This window comes from Elephas maximus, chromosome 12 (genome assembly GCF_024166365.1).
Source record: "Elephas maximus indicus isolate mEleMax1 chromosome 12, mEleMax1 primary haplotype, whole genome shotgun sequence".
In the NCBI taxonomy this organism is placed as follows: Eukaryota; Metazoa; Chordata; class Mammalia; order Proboscidea; family Elephantidae; genus Elephas; species Elephas maximus.
The window spans coordinates 100,893,208-100,918,366 of NC_064830.1; the positions used below are offsets into that span (position 1 = coordinate 100,893,208).

The following is a 25,159-nucleotide window of genomic DNA, read 5'->3' on the forward strand; positions in this document are numbered from 1 at the left end:
GCTTAAATCATCTGACATAATAACACAGTTCACTCACAAGGATAATGCTTTACATCCTAGTTTGGTGAGTAGCATCTGGGGTCTTAAAAGCTTGCAAGCAGCCATCTAAGATACAACTATTGGTCTTCACTTATATGGAGCAAATGAGAATGAAGGAAAACAAAGACTTAAGAAGAAACTAGCCTATGGGAGTAACAGCCCACATGAAACACAGCCTCTTCTAACCTGAGACCAGAACTAGATGGTGCCCAGCTATCACTACCGACCATTCTGACCAGCGACACAATAGATGGTCCCAGATAGAATGGGAGAAAAATGTAAAACAAAATCCAGATTCCCAAAAAAGGCCAAACCTACTGGACTGCTAAGAGACTAGAGGAACCCCCAAGACTATCAGCGTAAGATAACCTTTGATCTTGGAATTGAAGCTATTTCTGCAGGGGACCTTTCAGCCCAATGATAGATTGGCTTATAAAATAAACTATCACCCGTGAGCAGTGTGCTCCCTTCAACAATTATATGAAACCAAACAGTCAACAGTTAACCAAAAGCAAAGATGAGAAGGGAAGGTAAGCTAGATCAGTGAAATGACAATGGAAATAATGAAAACGCTGACACACTGTAAAAACTGTAACCAGTCTCACAGAACAACTTGTGTAAAAACTGTTAAAAGGGGAGTCTAGTTTGCTGTGTAAACTTTCACCTAAAATAAAACATTGTTTAAACAAAAAAAGAGGCATACCCTCTGCAAGCTCCCCCCCCCGCAAAAAAATTCAAGTATTACCATTCATATGATTCAAGGATTTATTAAGTCATACATGCAAAACATAGTGCTAATTGCATTAGCAAAAGATCAATGTAAAAACACTCCACAATTCTGCAACTGTCAATTTAAAAAATTTTGTTCTAGTGGTTCAAAGGTCCAACATGGTATTCTTGCCAGTGTGTAAGGTGTACAGAACATCGTTAGCACTGAGTTTACAGAACCTCACAGACCCCAAGAAACCATTTTAGGAAAAGCAACAACAGGAAGTGTGTCCATGTAGGTGAGGTAAGGCGGAGGGTCAGTATTAGTCAAGTTACAGTGTTGGCAATCTGGCAAGACAGTGATGTTAAGAAGGTTCATAGTTTAAGGATAGCTAAAATATTTTAAAAACTGTAAAGCGGCAACACAGGATCTCTATACCTAGTCACTAGGAAACTAAAAAGGAAAGCACTTATTAGCGTTGAATAAAGTAACGTGAAAATGGAATGCACTGACCTCGTCTACAGAAAACCAAATTCTAATTCATTATCAGAAAAGTTTTATCATACAGGAGACGTATTGCTCATTGAGAAGAGATTCTAGAAGGAAAGCACTTATTAAGTTAGCATCTGTGGGAATGACCAAAGGTGAATTAAATGCCCAAGTGTGAGGGATGGCAGGCGCAGGAGAAAGGAAAAGCCGAAGAAAACACTCACTGATACTACCGACCTTTCTGTATCATCTACTGTATTGGACAGAAATTAACCTTTACAAGATTTTACCCGTGACGCTTTTATTCAGTTTCATGATTCCATGTACAATGTAGTGTAAATCAATCGCCACTTCATATTTTGTCAAAATACTGTCTTCATCCTTTGATCACATCAAGTGTCCCCCACACTCCACCCCAGCAGAATACTTCATCAGAGGAAACACGTGGACAAGATCTCTGTTCAAAATCTCAGCAAAAGCTAACAAACTAATAGTTTAAAAAATTTCACTACAAAATCAAAAAGATTGATCCAAAAGGTTGAGCTGTTAGACTCATTCCATTACAACATACAGTACAAGGTTACGTTGTGAACGTGGGCTGATAAATTACTGAATGCGTTAAATGGCAACAGTTCACTAAGGAGGCTGTAACCGCTTCAACATGTCTGAAAACCAGTCAGAAAGTGGCTGCATTTACTGACATCAGAAGCTACAGTCTTTAAAGACAAAGGTCTTTCAAACAGTTTAGTGCTTAGTGTTTGTAGCACAACAATGCAACTTAATTCAGAGGGTGTTTTGGCAACTCTTAATCTGAGCAAAATAGGGGCTTTTGAAAAATAAGGCTTTAATAAGGCTTGTCGTTTTAGGGCTAAATTTTAATAGAATGTGAAAGTTCAAACTCTTATGCTTTCAACAAAACCTTGAAATTACTGATTGGTTCAAAATGGTTTTATGGAAAAACTAATCTGTAACAAAAACTTGGCATTGAGTGCGAAGGCTCCACTGTTTTTGAGCAAAGCATACAAAGGGTCAGGGGGCGGGGCAAGGATGGGGGGCTCTGGCATTTACAACAGCAGGCATTTTCTCTTCCTCTTCTTGACAGGGGGTGGGCAGAGGACGGCTCTGATGGCTTCATCAAACACTGTCTTGAGGCCTCGCTGCGTGAGCGCTGAGCACTCCAGGTATTTTACAGCACCTGCCGGGAAACACGGCCATTACAGCCCGGGGGTTCACACTCAGATGACTCTTATCAGAATAAGGCCAAGAGGCTGCTCCCCTGGGTCTGGCACCTCTGCCCGCCGCACAGCATGGCAGAGCCAACTTCAGACCCTGCCTTCACCTTCCAAATGTTACCACCCAGACCCTGTAAGGTCCTGGCTTAGCTGGTTCCCCAAAAGTCAGCCCAACCCCGAGTAGGAGGAACACACACGCTTTATCTTCCCAGACAGAACCCGTGTCCGCCACTAAAATCACAGCTGCAAAGCAGACAGGGAAACAGAAAAGGGAGTTTCATACCAATCTCCTTAGCCATTGCTAAGCCCTGGGGGTAGGTGATGGGAGTCAGCTTCTTCTCTTTCAGCTTCTCAATCGTGTCTTTATCATCCCTCAGATCAAGTTTAGTTCCCACGAGGATGATGGGAGTGTTGGGACAATGGTGTCGCACCTCAGGATACCACTAGAGGGAGAAAGGAACCAAGGTCATTTCCATCTCCTTTAAAAACTCCCTTCACCTATCTCTACATTAAAGCCACCAGGTGCCACACGGTGTGACTATCTCCACCCATCACTGCCTTCTCAAGGGCACCTCCAAGCAGGAAACACGTTCTGCTCCTCAGCCTCGCTAACATCCAGTCACACCTTACAGAACCACAAGGAATACCCGTGAGTGTCTGGTTACAAGGTTAATGACCCTACGAACAGGCTCTGCTTGTCAGGGAAGGGAGGGAGGGAGGGAAGGAAGGAAGAAGGGTGGAGAGGTAAGAAAGAAAAGGAAGGGAGGGAGGGAGGTGCCCCAAAAGGAAATCACTTAGTTTTTGGTAAAATGAGTCAAGTTCTTAAGGTCTCCTCAGAAAACTCATCATGTAGTCAGGGCTGAGAAAACATGGGCTACCCGGATCCCCGACTGAAAAGTTCCCTCATCACTAGAAGCGAAGGGCAGCTCTCACTCTTAATTTTCCCTAAGAAGTTTGCAAAAGATGCAGGACTAGAAAGTAATGGTCATTATTTTTTCTTAGACTAACTTCAAAGTATGTCATTATTTTAACAACATGGAGCACACAACCTTCCCAACCAGAACCCTGACTGCCCTACCCTGGAATCTTAGGCAACCTACTCACAAAATGGATTAGCTGCCTAAATACTACAATTACAAAAACAAATTTAAATAACTGACAACTCCTAGCAGTAAAAGGCATTTTAATGTTTCTTCCCAAGAGTGACATGATGTAAAAATATATTAAAAAAATAAATCCCCACTTACCTTTGCACGGACGTTTTCAAATGATGCAGGACTCACCAGGGAAAAGCAAATTAAGAACACATCCTATGAAAAGGAAACGGGGAAGCTTAGACAGGAACCGAAGGTGCAGAGCACGCGTGCTTTCTGAATGTTGTCAGGCAGAGTCGGGTGCGGGCCTCAGGCCGGCGGCTGCCAAGTCTACAGCTCGGTCCCTGCACGTGCCCTTCCGGCCTGTCCACGGCTCCCAAAGCAGAACCAGCACAAGGAGCACCTAGTGACTTGGCAACCCCCGGGGGGCCTCTTCGCTTCAGCTTAACAACCATGGGGATCCCACCCTCAACTGGAAACCTAATTCTCTGCTACCAACAGGGGCAGATCTACTGAGAAGGTCCTCCTCTAACATACCAGTAAGACTGCTCTCTGTTTCTCAAAAGCAGAGTCCAGTGGAAAGACACCAACAACAAATGGTATCCTTCTGATGACGCTCCATTTGCACTTTTCAGAATTGTCATTGTGCTCCAGTGACACCGCTTCTTTGGGAGCGGTTCATCACAGTCCTGCCACTGAGTGGGGGCTCAAATCCTTGCTAGCGGAGCCATCTCCCTGGTTTACAGCCACCCCTGGGCTGGAAGGGCAGGTGCAGCAGAGGTACCTGGAGAGGTGCTCTGGCTAGCTGTACAATACTTAGGGGTTTCCTCCCATTCTCTATCGTGTAGGAAGTCAAATTTAAATATCTACCTGTATTAAACAATGCCTGAGAGTTTCTAAAATGCTAGGTTTATAAGACATTTTTCTGGAAAAGGGCAACTATGTTTCTTTGTGAAATGCACACAATTCTCAGGCTAGCACTTTAAATTATCCAACTGAGATATGGCACCTGAAGGGGAAAGAGAAACCCACACAGTGGCTTTTTATAAAGGACATTTGTAAATGCTGGCGCATGCACAAGCTTGGCCAAGAATCACCAGTGCGTCCTGGCATCGGAGTTGATTGCAAACCATTTCCAAGCACGGTTGGGTTAGCTCACCAGCCCGGCACAGCCATGCCCCCGACAGGCCCATGTCACCACACCCAGACACCGCGGCAGTAGAGGAGACCCTGAGCAGAGAGGTTAACCCTGCGCCGGCACCAGTGTCCCCTGGGGCCAGGTGAGGGGTCTTCTTAGGAGAAGTCCCCCCTTGACTTGGGAAGAGGGAAGATGCAGTTGACTAAGGGCGTTCATTCAAACTGGCAGGTAAATAGGCACGCTCTAACAGAAGCGTATCTCACCAAGCACGGCCCCAACCTTGAGGGAGTTAGATGTAAGGCACTCAAGGAAGGAACTGAGGCGCAGTAAGATGTCCTAGGAAAACTAAGTGAGATGAGAGAACAGATAAAGCTGGAAACTGAGGTCCATGGAAGGTTTTACATACGGCAATCGGCTTGTCTTTGCCCCTGGTGGCGCTATCCTTACCATACGTGTCTCCAACCTAGTAATGCATGAGAACTTTGTTTGAGTTTAGTAGGAACTAAAGAGAAGAACAATACATATAACCTGTTAGTCTTCATCAGAATTTTGTCAACCTTCCCAAGGGCTCTAAAGGCAGACAACGATCTAAGACATCTAGGCAGCCAAATGCCACCGAACCCTCCATCAGACCTGGCCACAGTGGGTGTCCCTGTGCAGTTAACGAGGGTGGGGAGAGAGAGATCCAGCAAACCATGGGGATGAGACCAAGGCGCCACAACTACCTGTGGCAGCACATGAGGAATGCTCCTTTCCACCCAGAAGTCAGAACGTGCCCGCAAAGCCCACAGCTTGTGCACAGTCAAGAACTGTTGAGGCAGTATGCCAGCCCCAGACACCATGCATGCTCACACACTGTTCCTGGCATCCACAGGGACAGTCGTGCCTTTCAAAGCTCTTCCACAAGCACAGTGGAAGCCACAGCACACAGGGACGTCCTGTCTATAAACCATGCCCAGCCGGAGGAAGATCTCAGGACGCCTCCAGGTTTGAGAGCTTAGAGCTCAGAGTCTCTGAGCACCAGGAGTATCCCCTGCAGAGACTGTGTTCCTCTCCTCCACCGAGTTCTGGAAGGGCGTGAATCTAATGGGCCTGCACTACTGACATGACAGGGATACTGCCACCAAGCCCTGTGATCGTGGGACCCTTGACAGCTTTGGAGGAGGCTGCCCTCAGCTCCAAGTGATGGAGCTGACAGCACTTGCAGCTCATCACAGCGCTTTCAGTCCATTCCTTTGTTCTAATCAAAGCAAAGATTTGCTCTTCAGCCATTCCCTGTGAGACAATATAGAACCCTGGAATTCTTTCAAGAAAAAGACAAGAGAATTATCTGCGCTTCACCTACTCAAGCTTCCGCGATTTCCAATTCACGTGACAGGAGGTTTCCATAGCTTTTTGGGTTGAATCTACAGAGGATTTTTGAAGATCTGTCCTCCCGAGGACCTGGAATGATGCCCGATCTGTATTGTGTAAACGGCCCCTGGATTAGCAACCTGCCTGCGCCCCACCTGGGACCAGGCACAGAAACACCGCTTCAAAGCTCCTCCTTGGCTCTACCTTTTCTGCTTTTAAGAGCACCATTTCTGACAGAAGAAACAGGCACAGCAGGAGCCGTTCCTCACCCATCACATGCCAGCGTCACACCATCTGTCCCAAGTGGGGGCCTGTTCCTTCTTCACTCCTTCTTTCCCCAGCCTAAATATAGCATTCAGGAGACATTTCTAGCGCTTCTGGGGTGTGTTTTCTAGCACTGATTGGTTCTGCCCCTGTGCCTTCCTGCCACCCCACATGGTGCTTGGGCTGTTCACCTGGACTGGGTCCTTGACAGTTCAGAGCTCTCAAAAGCACCACCTGTGCGGCTCCTGAGGGACACTTGCTTCTCTTCCTTGCAGGATCACCTGTGCGTTAGAGCCCCTTTTCTGCCCAAGCTGTCTCATCTGTCCTCTGGACTTGTACGCTACTTCCCTTAGACCTTCAGGGACTACAGCGGACTCCAATTGTGCCTACTATGAATGCAGTCAGGTCTTTAATTTCCCTGTGACTTCCACCCCACAGACAGTTATTCCTCACTGCTCAAGCTATAGTCAGAGCAGCCGTTTTTCCTGCTGCCTTCTCTACCTTCACTGGTCCATAGCTTCACTCAAATGCAAGGAGACCGGGCAGACGTGTGGATGGCTGAACTCACCCTACTCTAAAACAGCATCACTTCTTTCTTTCACTTTATTCTTTTCCAAATGCTTTCCACCTGGTTTTTACTTTCAGGCTTGGGTTTTTTTTTCCATAGGTATACTATGCACAGGGGAAAGGACCAGAGTATATAAACACGCGGAGGAAAGGCAGAAATAAAAGCGTCCCCAAAGCGGCACACATGTCGTCAATGTGGAGCTGCTAGAACAATCTTAGGAAAAAGGGGAACACAGCCCCTGACAGCCAGGCCTCAGCATGTTCCTTTTCAATAGAACAGTCTCCCAGAACTCCGACATCAGACCAGGACACTCTGTCACCATGATGAAATGAGACCAAAACCCAATGAATAAATAAAAGACCACTGCATAATCTTGGCTAAGTATAGACAAGTGCAAGGTCCCTGTGCAAACTACAAACACACCCAACATCCCTTTCCCCACTGGGAGAGTGGGTGACGGCTCCCCCTTCACCCGTCACAGCCTTAATTAATTAGCCTTGCTTCACTCCCCCACATCCCGATGGTTTTTGAAGGTGCCCGATCACAGAATCGCCCTTGCTTTCTGACAGAACCCAATCCAGAGCAAACCCCTGCTACCCTGAACCCTCTCCTAAATTACCCAACACAAGCCCAATCCCACCCCTCAGCTCCCCAAGGCAGAGGCCCAGGATCGAGTGAATGGGCTGGGCAGCGTGGGTCTCTCAGACACATAGAGAACAAACCTGTGTGACTCCGGCAGGTCACTCTGCTCCCACCCACACCACTAAATCCTGGTACAAGGAGGCAGACACAGGGCACCTGACATGGTACAGGATGCTGGACATGAGCATTACATTGGTCACACCTTGCTGCTGAGCATGCAAAGTCAAGACGAGTCTGTAGAACTTATGAAACATTTTTATTGTGGTGAAAATACACCAAAACATTCACCGGCACAACTTCCTCATTTACAATTCAATGACACCGATTACATTTCTCATGTCCTGCCACCATTACCACTGTCCTTTTCCAAAACATTCCAACACCATTTACATAATTACGTAAGGTCAATGTCCCCCAGACAAGAACACTCCCTTATTCCCTCCCTCCCACGCCTGGGAACCACTGATCATCTGGTTTCTCTATATTTGCTTATTTCGTATAAGTTAGATCATATAGTATTTGTCTTTTTGCAATGGACTTATTTCGTTCACGGAACAAAAAATTTTATTTATTTATTTATTTAGAAAATAAAAATAACTTATTAAGCGGTAGAAGTCTTGCATTTAATTTGGAAAACCAAAAACCTGAAAGGAAATTTACCCTGGTAATGACGAGGACCTGCTCACCACCGCACAGAGAGCTAAACAAAAGCTAATGACTGAGCTCCCCGGAACTACCCAACTGAGAAGGACGCCTATGTTAAATAACCACAGAAAACGGAAGGTCTCTTTTTTAGAATGCCTTAGATAAGACGCCTTCTAATTGGTCTTTCCGGTGTGGGTCATGTCTGAGCCACACAGATAAGCCTGCAGACCACACAACACAGCCGACAATCCGAGATCGTGTTCCATTTAACATGAAGCTTAGCACTTTTCTCTTTGCCAACAAAAGATGAAGGTGCCAGCCACGACTACCAAAGGAACAAGATCTTTCAGGCACCAGGAATTCAGCATTCAGGGTTCCTGCTCCTTAGATGTCATCTCCAAGTGTCCACACAGACATGTCTTTGCTAGCTAGTGTTTTCCCCTCTTTGCTCCTTAAGTACCCTACTCACACCTCTACGCAGGTATGTGACATATTACACAGCCATCGACTTACCCTTTTGTGAGCTACTTGATGACAAGATCATTTCCTACTCCCTTTCTGCTTTTCAAGGATTTTATAGGAAACTAGTCTGCGGTGTTACACAAATGCAATGTCCTAACCCCATAAGGACTTTGATTTCAGGCCTTAAACGTGACGGCTTCATTCAGTCTGAGGGGAGTCTAAACGTGTTACTTATCTATGTGTTCTTTAGCACAGAGTGGGAGCTTGCCAACTCACCTGTGACTGTGAGCGACTCCCTCAGAGAAAAGGCCACACCCCACCCTGCGGCCCTTGAGTCACAGGAGGGCGAGTCTCATTTCTCAGAAGTGACACCACGCCCTTTCAGACCTATCCAGTGGATTAGATTCAGCTTCGCAAGCTCAACTTGGACATATTTGCAAATTACTCTAAATTCTACCAGAAGACAAAGTGGTAATATTGCCCGTCCAGCTGTTAAACTGGGGTCCTGGAACCCCAATTACAACTTCAAAAATCTCTTAAGTGTTACCTCTGGTGAAGGGAAAGACAACACACAATATAGGGGAAGTCAGCACAACCTGACCAAGGCAAAGTCATAGAAGCTTCCTAGACACATCCAAACACCTTGAGGGACTGAGTTACTGGGGCTAGAGGCTGGACCATGGTCTTGAAGGACAATTAGCTCAAATGGCACAACCTAATTCATAAAGAAAATGTTCTACACCCCACTTTGGTGACTAGCATCTGGGGTCTTAAAAGCTTGCAAGCGACCATCTAAGATACATCTAAAGGTCCCATCCTGTCTGAAGCTAAAGAGAAGGAAGAAAATCAAAGACACAAGGAAAATATTCGTCCAAAGGACTAATGGACCACTTGAATCACAGCCTCCACCAGCCTAAGCCCAGAAGCGCTAGATGGTGCCTGGCTACCACCACCAACAGCTCTGACGGGGATCACAAATAGACGGTCTGGACAGAGCGGGATTAAAATATAGAACATATGATCAAATTCACAAAAAAGACCAGACTTAGTGGTCTGACAGACACTGGAGGAACCCCCAAGACTATGGCCTCCAGACACGGTGCTAACTCAGAACTGAAGCCACTCCTCAAGTTCACTTTCAGCCAAAGATTAGACAAGCCTATAAAACAAACAATACCACATGTGAGGAACATGCCTCTTAAGTTCAATCAAGTATATGAGACCAAGTGGGCAGCACCTGCCCAAAAGCAAAGATGAGAAGGCAGGAAGCAACAGAAAACTGGACACGGGGACCCTGAGTGTAAATGAAAAGGGGAGAGGAGAGTGCTGACACACTGCACGGACTGCAACCAATGCTGCAAAAACAATTTGTACATAAATTTTTGAATGAGGAACTAAAAAAAAACTCTAAGCATATTTCTCAACTGTGCCTGTATTAAAGGCTTACTGAAGTCCTCAGTGCCCAACGTTGCTGCTAAAGCAAGGTTCAAAAGAAACTGCCACATAAAAATGTCCTATTAGTTCTTGAAATAAAATTCTTTGAGGTTCATATGAATCAATTTTTTACAAAACCCCGTGCCACAGGGGGCCCTGACGCCTGGTTCTGGTTTGTGATTCCTCAAGCAGGGGGAGTGGGATTCTGGCGTATTTTCAAATTCTTTTTTTTTTTTTTTTTTAGTAGAAGAAAGGGCAGAGAAAGATCCTCAAGTTTTTGCAATTCCAGAAAGGGCAGGAGTCACTGTCATAATCGGCAGCTTCAATGAGTAGACCCCAGGGCTGGAATTACCCAGGATTCTTTATAACAGTCACCTTATAGCCAAAGTAAGATGGTTACTGGGTAGCTTTATTAAGAGGCGGGGAAAGCAATTCAGAAAGCTTAAATGTGCCATTCTCAGAGGGAAGGATTTTAGTGTATTCTGCTAGAAACTTAGGTCCCTAGATGATGCAAAGGGTCTGCGCTCAACTACTAACCTAAAGGTTGGTGGCTTGAACCCACCTAGCAGTACTGCCGGAGCCCTGGTGGCACAGTGGTTAAGAGCTACGGCTGCTAACCAAAAGGTTGGCAGTTCTAATCCACCAACCGCTCCTTGGAAACCCTATGGGGCAGTTCTACTCTGTCCTATAGGGTCACTATGAGTCGGAATCAACTCGACGGCATACAACAACAGCAATACTGCAAAAGAGACCCTGACAATTGGCTTCCATTACGATTACAGCCAAGAAAGCCCTATGGGGCAGTTCTACCTGGTGACACATAGGACTGCCATAGTTGGAATCGACTTGATGGCAATGGGTTCTGGCTATCAACTAAAAACCAGTAGCTCAGGGCTCTGTCAATAAAGTGCTTCTACTACAGGCCTGTGATGTGTGCTTTACAGGCATTAACTCATCTGATCCTACAACGAAATAGGTAAAAACTAGTGAAGAAGAAACCTCCAAATATCACACAGCTAGGAAGTGGGAGACCTGGGATATGAACTCAAGGAATCTGCTCTACTATCTCTCGTGCATATTTGTTTTGCTTCTACTAGTTACTGATCTGTCTCCAAAGTTGTTTTGAAATGTATTTTTTTAAGTGAAGAATATGGAACTTCATTTTTTAAATGAAGAATATGGAACATAAAACAAAAACCACTCGCCCTTTTAAAGAAAGGCTGCTTCTAGCCCTGACCACTGTCTTCCAAGTGCCTACTCTAACCAGCTCCTGCTCTAACTGGCTGTGGTAAATACATTTGGTTTCTGATGTAGATGCGAAATTAATCTTAACAAAACTGAAACCTCAATCTGCACCGAAAAGATTTAGGCACTGAAGCCAGAGAAGATAATTACAGGTAGTCCCCTCCTTATGACAGGGTTCCCTTTCACCAACTCTGTGGGAAAAGGGTTTTCACATGTTGAGTATCTCTTTAAGCTTTCATTATTATTGCCTTTTATTATTAACATCTTTACAAATCCAATCTTTGTCTTTGGGGGTTACATATGAACTTAGAGATATATTTTAACGTTGTATGTAGTACACATTACTAATGATATCATGTACCAAAAAAAGGCAGTCCTAACTGTGGTTTGTTGTTTAACTCAAATATGTCGTAAGTTGGGGACCACCTATAGGTCTTTTTATAGAGAGAACAGTGTAATACCCATAGGATTAGTTACCAAGGTGACTTCAGAACCCTTAATCTTAACCTCGTAATTTGATTCTGTGGTATAAAACTGTCACAAGGCAAACAAACAACCAAAACAAAGCAGTACCTATTTCATACGGTTATCCTAAAACTAAATGAAAGAAGGTATGTAAAATACACAGTGCCTGTGTTCAGTAACTGGTAATGCTCAAAAGAAGCAAAACGAAAAAAAGCAACCTAGTTTGCATCCAGGGGAATATTTATAACTTAACTAATTTAACTTGATTTGCGATTACTTGATATACCCAATGACAGCCGGATGAGCAAACCCACAGGTGGCATGCAACTCAACATTCAGCGACTGTGCCTCGTAAAGGACACGGTAAAAACCAGTTGCGCTCCTTACTGTTTGCGGATAGGAGAGGGGGCGTAGTCTGTCATAATCTTCTTGTCCAGCTGTATCCCATAAGCCCAGATTCACGGGTTTTCCATCTACCATAACATTGGCAGAGTAGTTGTCGAAGCTGTGGGGTGGAACAAGAACGATTCGTCTTTAACCCTGGAGCACAAAGGCAGAGGTGGGAGAGAGGAGCTGGGTGCTGAGAAGGCTGGATGGGCCTGAGGCTGCCAGCCAGCAAATGCCCTGCAGGCCTGAGGATAACCCGTAGACCTTCAAAGTGAGGAAGCAGGGGCTGAAGTGTATGGGAAACAAATGCAGGCGGGAGAAACAAAGGACAAGCTACTGAATTTAAGGAAAGCAAATTACCATCAGGAATAAAAAGTCTTCAAGACTTTTCCCTCCAGGAAGAAACAAAGTATAAAATTAGTCCCTCTTTCAAGACCCAACTGTACGTTTTCACATACATATTTTGTTCATTTTCAACAAGCATGGTACTGTAGCTGTCCTCTGCTGTTTCCAGAATGCCTACCTGAGCATCAAACAAAACAAAACAAAACAAAAAACCACTGCCGTCAAGTTGATTCCAACCCATAGCGACCCTATTAGACAGAGAAGAATTGCCCCCATAGAGTTTCCAAGGAGTACCTGGTGGATTCGAACTGCAGACCTTCTGGTTAGCAGCTGAGCTCTTAACCACTACACCACCAGGGCTTACAGGCTGGTACTTAGTAAAGTCTTGGTCATCTGGGCCTGTAACCAGAGTGCTTGTAACATGACACAAACCTGATTTTAGAAGCTATTGCATACAGCGGTCAAGTGAGTGTACCAGATTACACAAGTATTTCAGTTAACTTCGAGTTGCTACTACACACAAATTAGAAGAGGCAGCCTAGAAAAGCCTATTGGCTGAGAGAAAAAATAAAACTGATGTTGTAAAATCACTGCCGAAGTATGCTGAACTGTCCCAGAGAGCAGGTCATTAAAAACCGAACAAAAAACTGGCACTGCAATTCAAACCAAGCAAGTGCCAAACTGAGAAGAAAACATAACAGCCTTTAAAATAAAACCCAAGAACTTCTTTGTATATACCTTTCAGACCAAAACTTCAGGAATCTTACTACACTACAGTAGCAAAGTCGGAGTAAGGTTCCAACGTGGCCTATACAGTTTTAAGGCCAGATTAACTTTCATAAAGGAAAGGTCTGATGAATGTGGTAATCCTCCTTCAGTAAAGAGGGATTATTCAAGAACCGGTACCATGACAATCGTTTTCAATCTGGGAAAAGGATGCCTGGCTCATCAAACTAATTCACTGCTGTCAAGTCGATTCCGACTCCTCAGGACCGTATAGGACAGAGTAGAACGGTCCCACAGGGTTTCCAAGGCTGTAATCTTTACGGGAGCAGACTGCCAGGTCTTTCTCCTACAGGGTGGCTGGTGGGTTGGAACTCCCAATCTTCTGGTTAGCGGCTGAGCACTTAACTACTGTGCTACCAGGGATCTGCCTGCCTCATACTACACCAAAAACAAATTCTAAATGAATTAAATATAAAAAACTTCAGCCATGAAAAGCCTAGAAAAAAATACTAGAGAATATTTTTGCATCATTCAAGGACTGCCTGCCTAAATAAGACATAAAAACTCAGACCGAAGAGCAGGAAAGGGGACAAGTGGCATGTGTACATAAAAATGGTCACTTCTAGATGGGAGGAGACACCATAACAAAGTTCAAAGACAAGCGAGAGACAGAGGGGATGGATATTTCTCATGTACAAAAAGTTCCACCAGCAGGAAAAACTTAAAGTGGAAAACTAAGCAAAGGATTTTTTGTGGGCAAGTCACAGAAGGCTACACATGGGTAGTAAACCTTTTGAGTAAGATCTGACCTCACTGATGATCAGAAATGCAAATGACAGTAATGAGATAATTTTTTTTTACTCAGGTTAACCACAGTGTGTATAAAGGGGCAGCTTCAGTCACAGCTGGAAACCACGGTGGTGTAGTGGTTAATGGCTATGTCTGCTAACCAAAAAGTCGGCAGCTGAATCCACCAGGTGCTCCTTGGGAACTCTACGGGGCAGTTCTACTCTGTCTGATAGGGTTGCTATGAGTCGGAATCGACTCGACGGCAACAGGTTTGGGCTTTTGGTTTCAGTCACCACCAGTGATAGTGACAACCTTTTGAAGACCAACTGGGTAAAATCTTTCAAACTTTAAAACGTAGATTCCCTTTTGATTTGTCACAAATCCACTTCAAATAACATATCCTACAGGAATACTGGCAAATGTGTGCAATGCTGTTTAACACAGCAGTGTTTGTAAAGACAAAAAAAAAAAAAAAGGAAACCACCTAAATGACCAGTGGTTAAGTCAGCCACAGTACTTCATAATCATTAACAGCTGTTTATGACTGAGCTCTGTCTACATCTGCAGACAAGGAAGTCGTCCACAATAAATTCAGGACGGTATGATCCCACTTACATCAAAAAACAAAGAAACAAAAAAAACCTGCATGACACTTCAGAGAGCACATCTGAGAGAGAGAGAGTGTGTGTGTGTGTGTGTGTGTGCGCGTGTGCGTGCGTGCACGCGTGTGAGAGACAGTGCACAGGTGGGACTTTAGGGGCTCCCTCCCACCAGCATCCTGCCCCCACCAGGAGGGGGACGCAGAAGGACCAGGGCCTGCATCAGCAGCCCTAGCTACACGGGGCTCCCTGGTAACCCCAGCATCAGAAAGCACTTTGTCATCTCCACCCAATGGTGCTGCCCATTGGGAATAAGCCACTCAGAAGCCAATCGCCAATTTCGTCCTCCCACACACCGGCCCCCACACTCTGGTTTCAATCCCAAAGCCCCTTAACTCAACACTGACATGATTCCTTGCCAGAAAAGGCCAATTAAAACATAAAGGAATGTTTCACGGTCATTCCCTGCTCCATCATGGACAGAGCCCAGAGACCCAAGCGGATCTCAAATGCTTGTATTTTCCTCTCTATACTTGAGAATTAATTTGTAAACCTTCTTTTGTTCCCTCAGTGACTAAAAATCAATTAGGAAAGCTGCATTTGTTCTATCAGTATGAGGAAACTTTATACCAGATTGTCTAAGTAGTTAAAAAAAGGGGGGGGGGGCAAAATACTTTCTAATTAGACTTCAGTGAATGAGAGGAAAAGTAATCATATCTACTGATGTGATCTGTTGGCTTTATGGCAAAACAAATGGTCAAAGGAATCCAAGTTAACTCCCGATTTAACCAAAGATACTTACACAGTGGGGATATATTCTCCAGGAAATGCATTGGTTGTGTAACTGATCAGCAGGCAAGTTTTACCTACAGCTCTAAAGAGAGAGAGAGAAAAGGTGTAAGTTGCTTCGTCAACATAAATACTGAACTTCTACCATTATGATATAACCCTAGCTTTCATTATTCTGTTAAAATAATTGCTTAGAAAATCAACTAATACACACTAAGTGCTTAGCATTAAAGAAAACAATCAGTTTCTATAACCTTTTATTTAACAATACACACCCAGTTTTATCCTGAAATATAAAGTAAACAAACTAGAGTTCCTCAGAAAGGTAGAGTCAGGAACCTTTTCATTCTGTCCAGGTACATAGTATTAACTCTGACAGTCAAGAAATAGTTGTTAAATAAGCACAAGGTCCTATTCAAGAGGGAAAATACTTTAAAATTTAAGTCTTTTTGTAAAGATCCGTATAAGTGTCTTTCATCCAAGAATCTTAAATTCTATCTTCAAATTATTTTGTGAGTAACACTAATATGCAAACATAGCTTCCTCTTGCAACGTAATACTTTGTGACTTTTATAAGTAACTTATTTTGCCACCTTTAAGTGGTACAGCTCAAAATCCCACCACCTTTCTAAAGCCTTCCCTCTGCCAGGCAGTAATGGTGCGCTCTTAAGAAGCCATGCTTAGTCAATACACCACACATATTAATTGTTCTCACATTCATTCACCTGTTTTTGTGTGCCCCTCCCTCACCCCCAATCCTCACGGGGCACCACCAGCTTTTTTTTTTTTTTAAAATATTTATTGTGCTTTAAGTGAAAGTTTACAAATCAAATCAGTCTCATATAAAAATTTATATACACCTTGCTATATACTAATTGCTCTCCCCCTAATGAGACAGCCCGCTCCTTCCCTCCACTCTCTCTTTTCATGTCCATTCCACCAGCTTCTAACCCCCTCTGCCCTCCCATCTCCCCTCCAGACAAGAGATGCCAACATAGTCTCAAGTATCTACTTGATCCAAGAAGCCCACTCTTCACCAGCATCCTTTTCTATCCCATTGTCCGGTCCAATCCCTGTCTGAAGAGCTGGTTTTGGGAATGGTTTCCGTCCTGGGCTAACAGAAGGTCAGGGGGCCATGACGACCAGGGTCCTTGTAGTCTCAGTCAGACCATTAAGTCTGGTCTTTTTACGAGAATTGGCACCACCAGCTTTTAAAGCAAGGGCTATAGCACAATGTGCAGGCAAGTCCTGGCAACGCAGTGTATTGCAGACATATCAATATGTGGCTCAGGGACAATGGAGTAAACTTCCCAAAAAGCTGCAGAGAAGAAAGTAAACGAGAAACATGTGGACACACTCCAGAGATGGACACTCCGCCTGCATAGCTGGTGATGGATACGGAGTATGATGCCAACGGACAGAACTCAGAGGGGTGGGTGCCAGGTCCAAGCTGCTCGCAAATTTTTCAGCTAAAACTAAGGTCACAATAACAAGTGTGAGGAAAGTGCTCCTTAGAACAATCATCTACATGAGACCAAAAGGACAACATATGCCCAAAAGCACAGATGAGAAGGCAGGAAGGGGCAGGAAACCCAGACGAATGGAAATGCAGAACTCAGGGTGATAACGGGGAGAGTGCTGACACATTATGGGGAGGGCAATCTATGTCACGGAACAATTTGTGCACAAACTATTCAATGGGAAAGGAATTTGCTCTGTAAACCTTCACCTAATTAATTAAAAAAAAAAAAATGAAGATCATTGCACCATTAGCAAAGAAAAGGTCTCCAACTTTTACAACATTCATGGCCACCACAGGGGCGTCTGAACGCCTCATTCACTGACATCCTAAGGATCTGCCAGATGGTCTCCTTAAACGGCCCTGATATCCTCTGTTGGCATACTAAGGTCCTGGTGATACGATGAAGCTCTGATTTACAATATTTTGTCATTCAACCTCGATTACTATAAATCAGTATGTTCACCACGAAGAAAGTGTTTTTCTATTTTCCCTCACACTCCTAGCTTAAAGCAAGAACCTCTCAACAAGAGACTACAGGCCCATCCAGTCTTGCCAAGACTTGTTTCACTCCTAACATTGTTTAAGTCTTAACAAAAAGCTGGAACTGTCCAACCCAAAGACCTCACTGAGTCAAACATTACATCATCAGTTAGGAGGTAACTTCTAACTCCTAAAAGCTTTTCTACACGGAAATGACTCATTGGACATACTTTTTCTGAAAAGCTCAGAGTGTCAAATAAACCTGTTATGAGCAGAAACCTAAGCTCTGGAGTCACAACTCTGGATGTGAGACCCACAGACAACTCTATCACTTACTGGCTGTAACTGACTGGCAAGTTTCAACTCCCTTATGCCAGCTCCATCACAGAACTATTGGGGACATTAATTCAATTGCAATTCATGCCAGCAAATCATGTTTCATGCCAGAAGTGTACTGGATGCTGAAGATATTACAATGATAAATTCTTGTACGAGAGACTGACTTGATTTGTAAACTTTCACTTAAAGCACAAAAATTAAAAAAAAAAAAGATACTGCAATGAACAGAACCACATGGAGTTTATTCGGTTATTAAATAAAAACAATAAGAATACTGTCATTACGTAAAAAATGATAAGCATGGTAAAACCCGTTGCTGTTGAGTTGATTCTGACTCACAGCGACCCCACAGGACAGAGTGGAACTGCCCCACAGGGTTTCCACGGAGCGACTGGTGGATTTGAACTTCCAACCTTTTGGTTAGCAGGGTAGCTCTTGACCACTCTCCCACCAGGACTTCAAGCATGGTAAGTGTTATTGAGGATGCACTGGAAATGTACAGAAGAAGGACCTGACCTGGTCCCGGGGTGGTGAGGAGGCCACAATGCAGCTGAGGCTTATGAGAAGTGGGGGCAGGATAAGAAGAAACATGCTAGGCACAACCAGCAGCATTTTCAAAACTACAAATGTCACTGCGTAAAAATGCTGTTACTGCTCCCTGTTGGGTGGGTCTCCAACTTCATGATGCCTAGCAGATAGTAAGCATTCAGTAGTGGTACCCTAACTTGGCCCAACCAGCCCATTCCCCTACCATACCACTGCCCTCACCCTTCTGCCAGCGAGCATTGGCAGGGCCCATCCACCTAAAGCTCACTTCGCTCCCTGCTGTGGCTCCACAGCCCTAAACCTAAATCAGGACTGCATGACTGGGCTCACCTTCAGACGTCGGCCCTGTAGTGAAGGTACTATCCAGCTATCCCTCACCTACCCACCCAGTCCTTTATTTGCTACAAATCTCTAGTGCATAAAAAATGATTAAATTGTAGAATTCTGACTTTTTAAAATAAGTGTACATTCTACCTTTGATTAAGTATTTTTTTTTAATGGACAACAAAAAAAGAGAAAACGGTTGTTCACCTCCCGTTAGTGTATTTACTCACTCCTTTTAATAAACACACTACACAATAAACTCTAGGGGCCAAAGTCAACATCAGCACTAGGCAAAGTAACAGCCTTCTTCCCGTAAAGAATGGAAGCTGTATTTCGTCACGGCTTTGACTGATGCTGCCCAGAATTTTTGGAAGTTACAGCTGCTCTGGAATTTCAAATTTTATATATTTTGCCACTTGGTTCAACTTCTCTGAAACACTGAAAGATGCTGTAACTCTAGAAAATAAACATGAGTCTATCAGAAGAAAGCTCACTTGGCTCTACACTGGATTTGCCCCTAGCTCATGACATTACATTTAAAAAAAAAAAACACAAAAAACTTGCATGTTTCTCCTACCCCAGCTCATAGAAATAACCAAGATTCAAAACAGTAACTTAAGCTCCTATTCTGGTCTTCATTTTTCCATTAAGAAGAACTTTAAAAACTTTTTAAACTTTTTTTTTCTTTACAAATTCTGATGTTACTTCATGAAATCTACAAGCCAAAACTAAACAGTACTCTGACCAATAAATCTAGAAACGGTGTCGACTTCCTCACATTAAAAAAAAAAAAAAAAGGCGGGGAGGAGATTCAGGAATTTTCTGTTTTTGTCCTCCTTATAAACTGATCTTAAACCCAAAAAAACCCATTATCATGGAGTAAATTCCAACTCATAGCGACTTTACAGGGCAGAGTAAAACTCCCCCATAGGACTTCCAAGGAGCTGTTGGTGGATTCAAACTGCTGACCTTTTGGTGACTCTAAAGACAACTATAAAGCAAAATATGGAGCCAGTACTGCTATCCAGAGGAGTCCCTGGGTGGCTCAAACGGCAAATGCTCGATCACTAGCCAAAAGGTCAGTCAGAACTCACCCAGAGGTGCCTTGGAAGACAGGCCTGGCAAACTGCTTCCAAAAAGTCGGCGTTTGAAAATCTTATGAAGCAGTTCTACTCTGCACGCATGGCCATTGCCATGAGTCTGAAATGACTGGACAACAACAACTGCTCTCTAGAAGTACCTAGATCTGCAGTAGAAATGTGAATTTTAACGACCAAACAGATACTTATACTTGCTGAATAACTTTAAGACCCTGAAGGTGCTTGATTTACACTGAGAAAAAGGGCGTGGGGATTCTGTACCAGTAGGCCATTAATAAATGCATAACTGCAGATAATATGTTCAGAAAATATATGAACTAACAGAGCAGTTTAGTACTACAAAAACCCCAAACCCAATCTGATAATCTGATGTTCTGCTACTATCAGGAGACATCACAACCAACTTACAGAAAGCTAACCATTATCACCACTACAGGCTTCCAAAAATAAGATTCTGTGTAAAGTTTCTAGAATAGTCAAGGCTGAAGATACTATCTACAACAGATTTCAAATCTGAAACAGGCTTTACTCTAGACCACCCTCCTAGAACCATCAAGTCTAACCCTCGGGTTGCAGGCATTTAAGTCAGCCAAAGATCTAGAGTTCAAAAATAAGAATTTATTCCTAACTGCACACCACCCCCATCTCCTTTGAAATCAAATCCTCTATTAAAACATCCCTTCTGATATTGGGGAGGTATGTGATAAAGCAAATAGAGCAAAATGGTGATTACAGAAAATAGGTAATAACATACGGGTGTTCACTGTACAATTCTTTCAAATTTTTCTGTATGTTTGAATTTTCTTAGTAGGATGTTGGAGGAAAAACATTCTCTCTGTTGACATGTAGTAACTGCCTTGGAAGCAGGACTCTGAAAAAACATCTCCTTTCTAGGAAGACAGCAATTATAAGATAGAGCTACCTGATGACGCAGAGGTAAAAAAGCAGGAAGTACCAAGAGTTTAGGTGACTAATGTAAAAGATAGAGCATTATAAAAACTTGACCTTAGGGTTTCCAAAAATGGATTTTTGATACCCCCCCACTTAACCCAATCCCAAACTTTCCCGTTTGAAATTTAAAAATAAATAATGATGTATAATTTTACGAAACTAGACCACAGTCAAATACTAAACCTAAATTTGGAAACCAGTAGAGAATCCAAATACCTTTGCGATAGGTTAAGAATAAATACTGAATCCCACGTCGCAAAAGGAAAACACACAAAGACCATTCATGAACAGCTTAAACAAATTCACAGGTCACACTACCCCTGATTGCTCAATGGAAGTAGAGTAACCGGTATACATTCCTGTGAGGATGACATCATGGGAAGCTTTTATCATGATCAACTGAGTTTCTGGACAGCAATGTTAGACACTGGGCTGAATAGACTACCGGCCCAAAGCAGACACCATTTTGTATGAGTAAAATAAGGAGGACTTCAGTTCATTCTCTCCCATCTTTCTATACAACCAAAGCCAAAATGCAAAACAAAGCCAATTAAAAATGGTTGTTTACATCTATTTGAATATGAGATGCTGTCTTCCCCAGGTAAAATCTAGGGGCAGAGGTTCCCCACAAGGAGCTAATAAGTACTGAGTTCTGGAAGGACTATTTTAACAGAATAAAAAAGTATCCAATTTCATCTCATATTTTATACCAAATATCATCAGACTACTATACGGGAAATATTCCATTTAGAACACATGATGACTGATTTTATAGTTATAACACAGCTTTTAACTATAGTTCTTAAGAATATTTTAAAATAGTCTAAATATTTGATATTTAGATATGTAATATGTAATATTTAGGTTATCTATGTTGGTTTTTTTTGGTATGTAGGTTAGGAAACCCTGGTGGCGTAGTGGTTAAGTGCTACGGCTGCTAACCAAAGGGTCGGCAGTTCAAATCCACCAGGCGCTCCTTGGAAACTCTATGGGGCAGTTCTACTCTGTCCTATAGGGTCGCTTTGAGTCAGAATCGACTTGACGGCACTGGGTTTTTTTTTTTTTTTTGTATGTACAATAAGTATTTTTACACAGGCAAGCTTCAATCAGTTTTCCATTATTGCTTAAATTGCGCTCAAATTGCTTGAAATTCCACAACACTGACTTCTCAGCCCCACAAAATTCAGATCCATACTTACAGCTTTAACAAATTTTGAATAAAAGAACATTCCATCTGTATCATCAGGAATATATTTTATTCCATTAAAAGCTGAAAAGTATTTTTGGTCTGGAAAGCCATGCATCTACATTTTCCCTATGTTGTATTTGCTACTTAAAAAAAACCATACCCATTGCCATTGGGTGGATTCCGACTCATAGCAACCCTACAGGACAGAGTAGAACCACCCCACTGAGTTTCCAAAGAGTGCCTGGCGGATTCAAACGACAGACCTTTTGGTTAGCAGCCACAGCACTTAACTACTACCGCCACCAGGGTTTCCATTTGCTCCTTACCAGTCCTTATTTCAAGTAATACAGCTTCAGTTTTTTGTAAAGGTACATTTCACTTCTAATGTTGCTCAGCCTTAGCCTAATATTGCTTCTTGACTACAACATCGAGAATACCAAGTACAGCATTAGAAGGCTTATTGAAAACTCAGGTCAGGAACTGTGTTTTATGCCTAGCACTCCCTCACGGAGCCTAGCTGTGCCTCACAGTAACAGAAGCAGCAAAAATAAGAATAATGGAAGCTGGCACTACTAAGCACTCACCCGGGGGCCAGGCACCTGGGAGGTACTTAATATACAGCATCTTGTTTAATCCGCGAGACTTCCCCTTGAGGCACCTCTCTTGGGGGATAATGATCTGCTCAAGGTTACCCCATAAGTGGTGGGCAGGGATTTGAAGGGAGGATTCAGATCTCATGGTAGGCAGTCAATAAGTTGTTGGACTATAAACTAGTCAATACAAATAGTAGCTAAACATATCTGCTAGCACTTATGGTTTCCCTTCTGATATTTTAAGGTAAGAATATTACATCCTATGGTTGAATATGGAATTATCAGCAATTCATTGACTTAAAAAAATACTATGTATTAGTTCATATTCAAAGTATTGGGAGCTGTGGTACTGCTATGGCTGCTAACCAAAAGGTTGGCAGTTTGAATCCACCAGCCGCTCCTTGGAAACCATATGGGGCAGTTCTACTCTGTCCTATAGGGTCGCTATAAGTAACAATCGACTCAGTGGCAATGAGTTTGGCTGTCGTAGGCATTATAGATTTAGCATTTCTAACTTTTAAAGGAAATTCAGATAATTAAAAATGTTCCTAAGAAAAAGTGACATGTTTAATTAATTCATTATGCAAATATCAAAACTTCATTTAACTGAATCTATTGATCTCACACTTAAGCCAATTAACTGAACGTGTTTTAGTCAAATGACAGAAAGCAAACCTAACTCGTTGCCGTGGAGTCAGTTCCGACTCAGGGTGACACCATGTGTTACAGAGTAGAACTGCGTCATAGGGTTTTCTTGGCTGAAATATTTACAGAAGCAGATTGCCAGGCCTTTCTTCTGAGGTACTGCTGAGCGGGTTTGACTGGCCAACCCTTAGCTTAGCAGCTGAGTGCAAACCGTTTACGCCACGCAGGGGCCTTAAAGCTTTTAAAAGGTTTAAAAACAGAAAAACAAAAAATTTTTACAAATTCTTAAGTGAGAGAAACAATTTTCAGTTATATGTATAGAACCACCAAGTATTAACACCCTTCTCACCTCTAAGTCCGACAAGTCAATCAAATGTCTAATTGTTCTTGCATCTCAATTGTCACAGAGATCATTTCAAATGTCAAACTTAGAATTAATAAATTCACTTAGAGGCATACACGCACAATCAGTACTGATGACAAGTTTGAAGCACGCTAATTAAAAGATCAGTGACTCCAGAACGTCTCCTTCGACTCTACACACTTGAGAATGTATCAGTTGCGTTCTGAACGTGACGAAACTGGTAGTGAGTTTTCAAGCTTCCCTGTTAACACCAAACTACACGAGCGAGGCTGAGACGCACAACACCGCTCGGATTATACTGAGAGTCTTGTTTCTATGGGAGGAAAAAAAACCTGCATAAGACAAGTCTTGTCTTCCTCTAGGGCCTGGAACCCCCCCAGACAGTAATGAAAAGAAATGCCTTGAGTCACAGGGCAGCTCCGCTCTGGCAGCCTGTTCTGCTACACCCCATACCTAACGCATTAAGCGAAGGCCAATTTTTTTTTTTTTTCTGGTGGGGGGACCACATCATGTTCAACGAAGGGAACAATCTTAATCACACCCAGCTCCTTTCTTCACAGCTAAAATCTTAAACGCTTCTCCCAGAGAGCAAATTGACAAAAGCAGCACAAAAAGAGTAGATGGGAAACTTAGGGGGCAGTAAGTTTATGGTAACGAGGGAGGAACAACTCAGAAAAGGAGAGGGGGGAATGGTTGAACAACTCGAAGAATGTAATCAATGTCACTGAATGGGACGTGTAGAAATTGGTGAATTGATGAATGCTCTGCGCACATTCCCAACAACAAAATGAAATGAAATATATTTAAAAAGTTTCTCTAAGAAATAGCAAAAATAATCATCTAAAAGCCCTAGAACCGGCGAAGCGCAAGTCGAAGATATCTCATCACAAAGAAGTTTGGGGTCGCCAACCCCGCCCAGGAAAACATTCATCCAACATTATTAACTTGGCCACTGTTGCCCACGAAAGCGCTCAATGGGGTGCATGGGGCACGAGAGGATCCTATAAAAGCCGACGGTCCTTCTTTTTTTTAAAAGGCGACTCTAAATCCCACCTAACCGACAGGCAAGTAAGGGGAGCGTGGGGAGCAGCGCTGGGAGGGGAGTTGGGCATTCGGCGACTCCGGCCCCGGCGCCCACCGCGGGCCCGGGAGCAGGGCAGGAGCTGGAGGGTGGAGTTCACTTTCCCTCCAGCCGGCGCTCATTCCCTCCTCCACGTACAAAAAAAGGCGGAACCAGGCCCGCGCAGCCCGGTCCCGGGAAGAGGGGAGGGGGTCCGCGCCGCCGCCGCCCGGCCCGGGGAGGGGAGGCCGGGCCCGGCCCCTAGGCGAGCCCGCGGCTCCGGCCTCCCCGGCCAGGGCCGCCCCCCGCCCGCGGCCCGACCCCCGCCCGCGGCCGCCCTGCCCGGCCCCGCGCACTCACCCGTCTCCCACCACCACACACTTGATGGCCTGCATCTGGGCCGCTCGCGGGGAGGCGACGGCGGCCGCGCGGTGAAGCAAGAAGCGGCGGGCGCGGGGCGCGGCGGGCAGGCGCGCAGCTGCGGGCGGCGGGGCGCGAAGTGCCGGGGCCGCTGTCCACGCCGCCTTGCGCTCAGCAGACTGCGAGCCGGAGCCGAGCGGCAGCCACCACCCAAAGCTGGAGGAAAACTGCAGAGAAACAGGAAATGGCCGCTCCACTCACATCCGGCCTCC

At 44.0% G+C, this 25,159-nt stretch overlaps 1 protein-coding gene across 2 annotated transcripts; it reads right to left on the reverse strand.

Annotated features, from left to right (window-relative positions):
* Positions 1-790: 790 nt before the first annotated feature.
* On the reverse strand, positions 791-25,159 carry RAC1 (Rac family small GTPase 1). Of its 2 annotated transcripts, XM_049904348.1 has the most exons (7): positions 24,888-25,159; positions 15,428-15,499; positions 12,167-12,284; positions 5,108-5,164; positions 3,717-3,779; positions 2,753-2,912; positions 791-2,432 (listed from the first exon to the last, which is right to left on the reverse strand). In XM_049904348.1, the coding sequence occupies exons 1-7, from the start codon at positions 24,920-24,922 to the stop codon at positions 2,302-2,304; spliced, it is 636 nt and encodes a 211-aa protein (XP_049760305.1). In that variant the 5' UTR covers positions 24,923-25,159; the 3' UTR covers positions 791-2,301. The 2 variants fall into 2 exon arrangements, with proteins under 2 accessions (XP_049760305.1, XP_049760306.1); XM_049904349.1 differs by lacking the exon at positions 5,108-5,164 and having other exon boundaries at positions 24,888-25,148.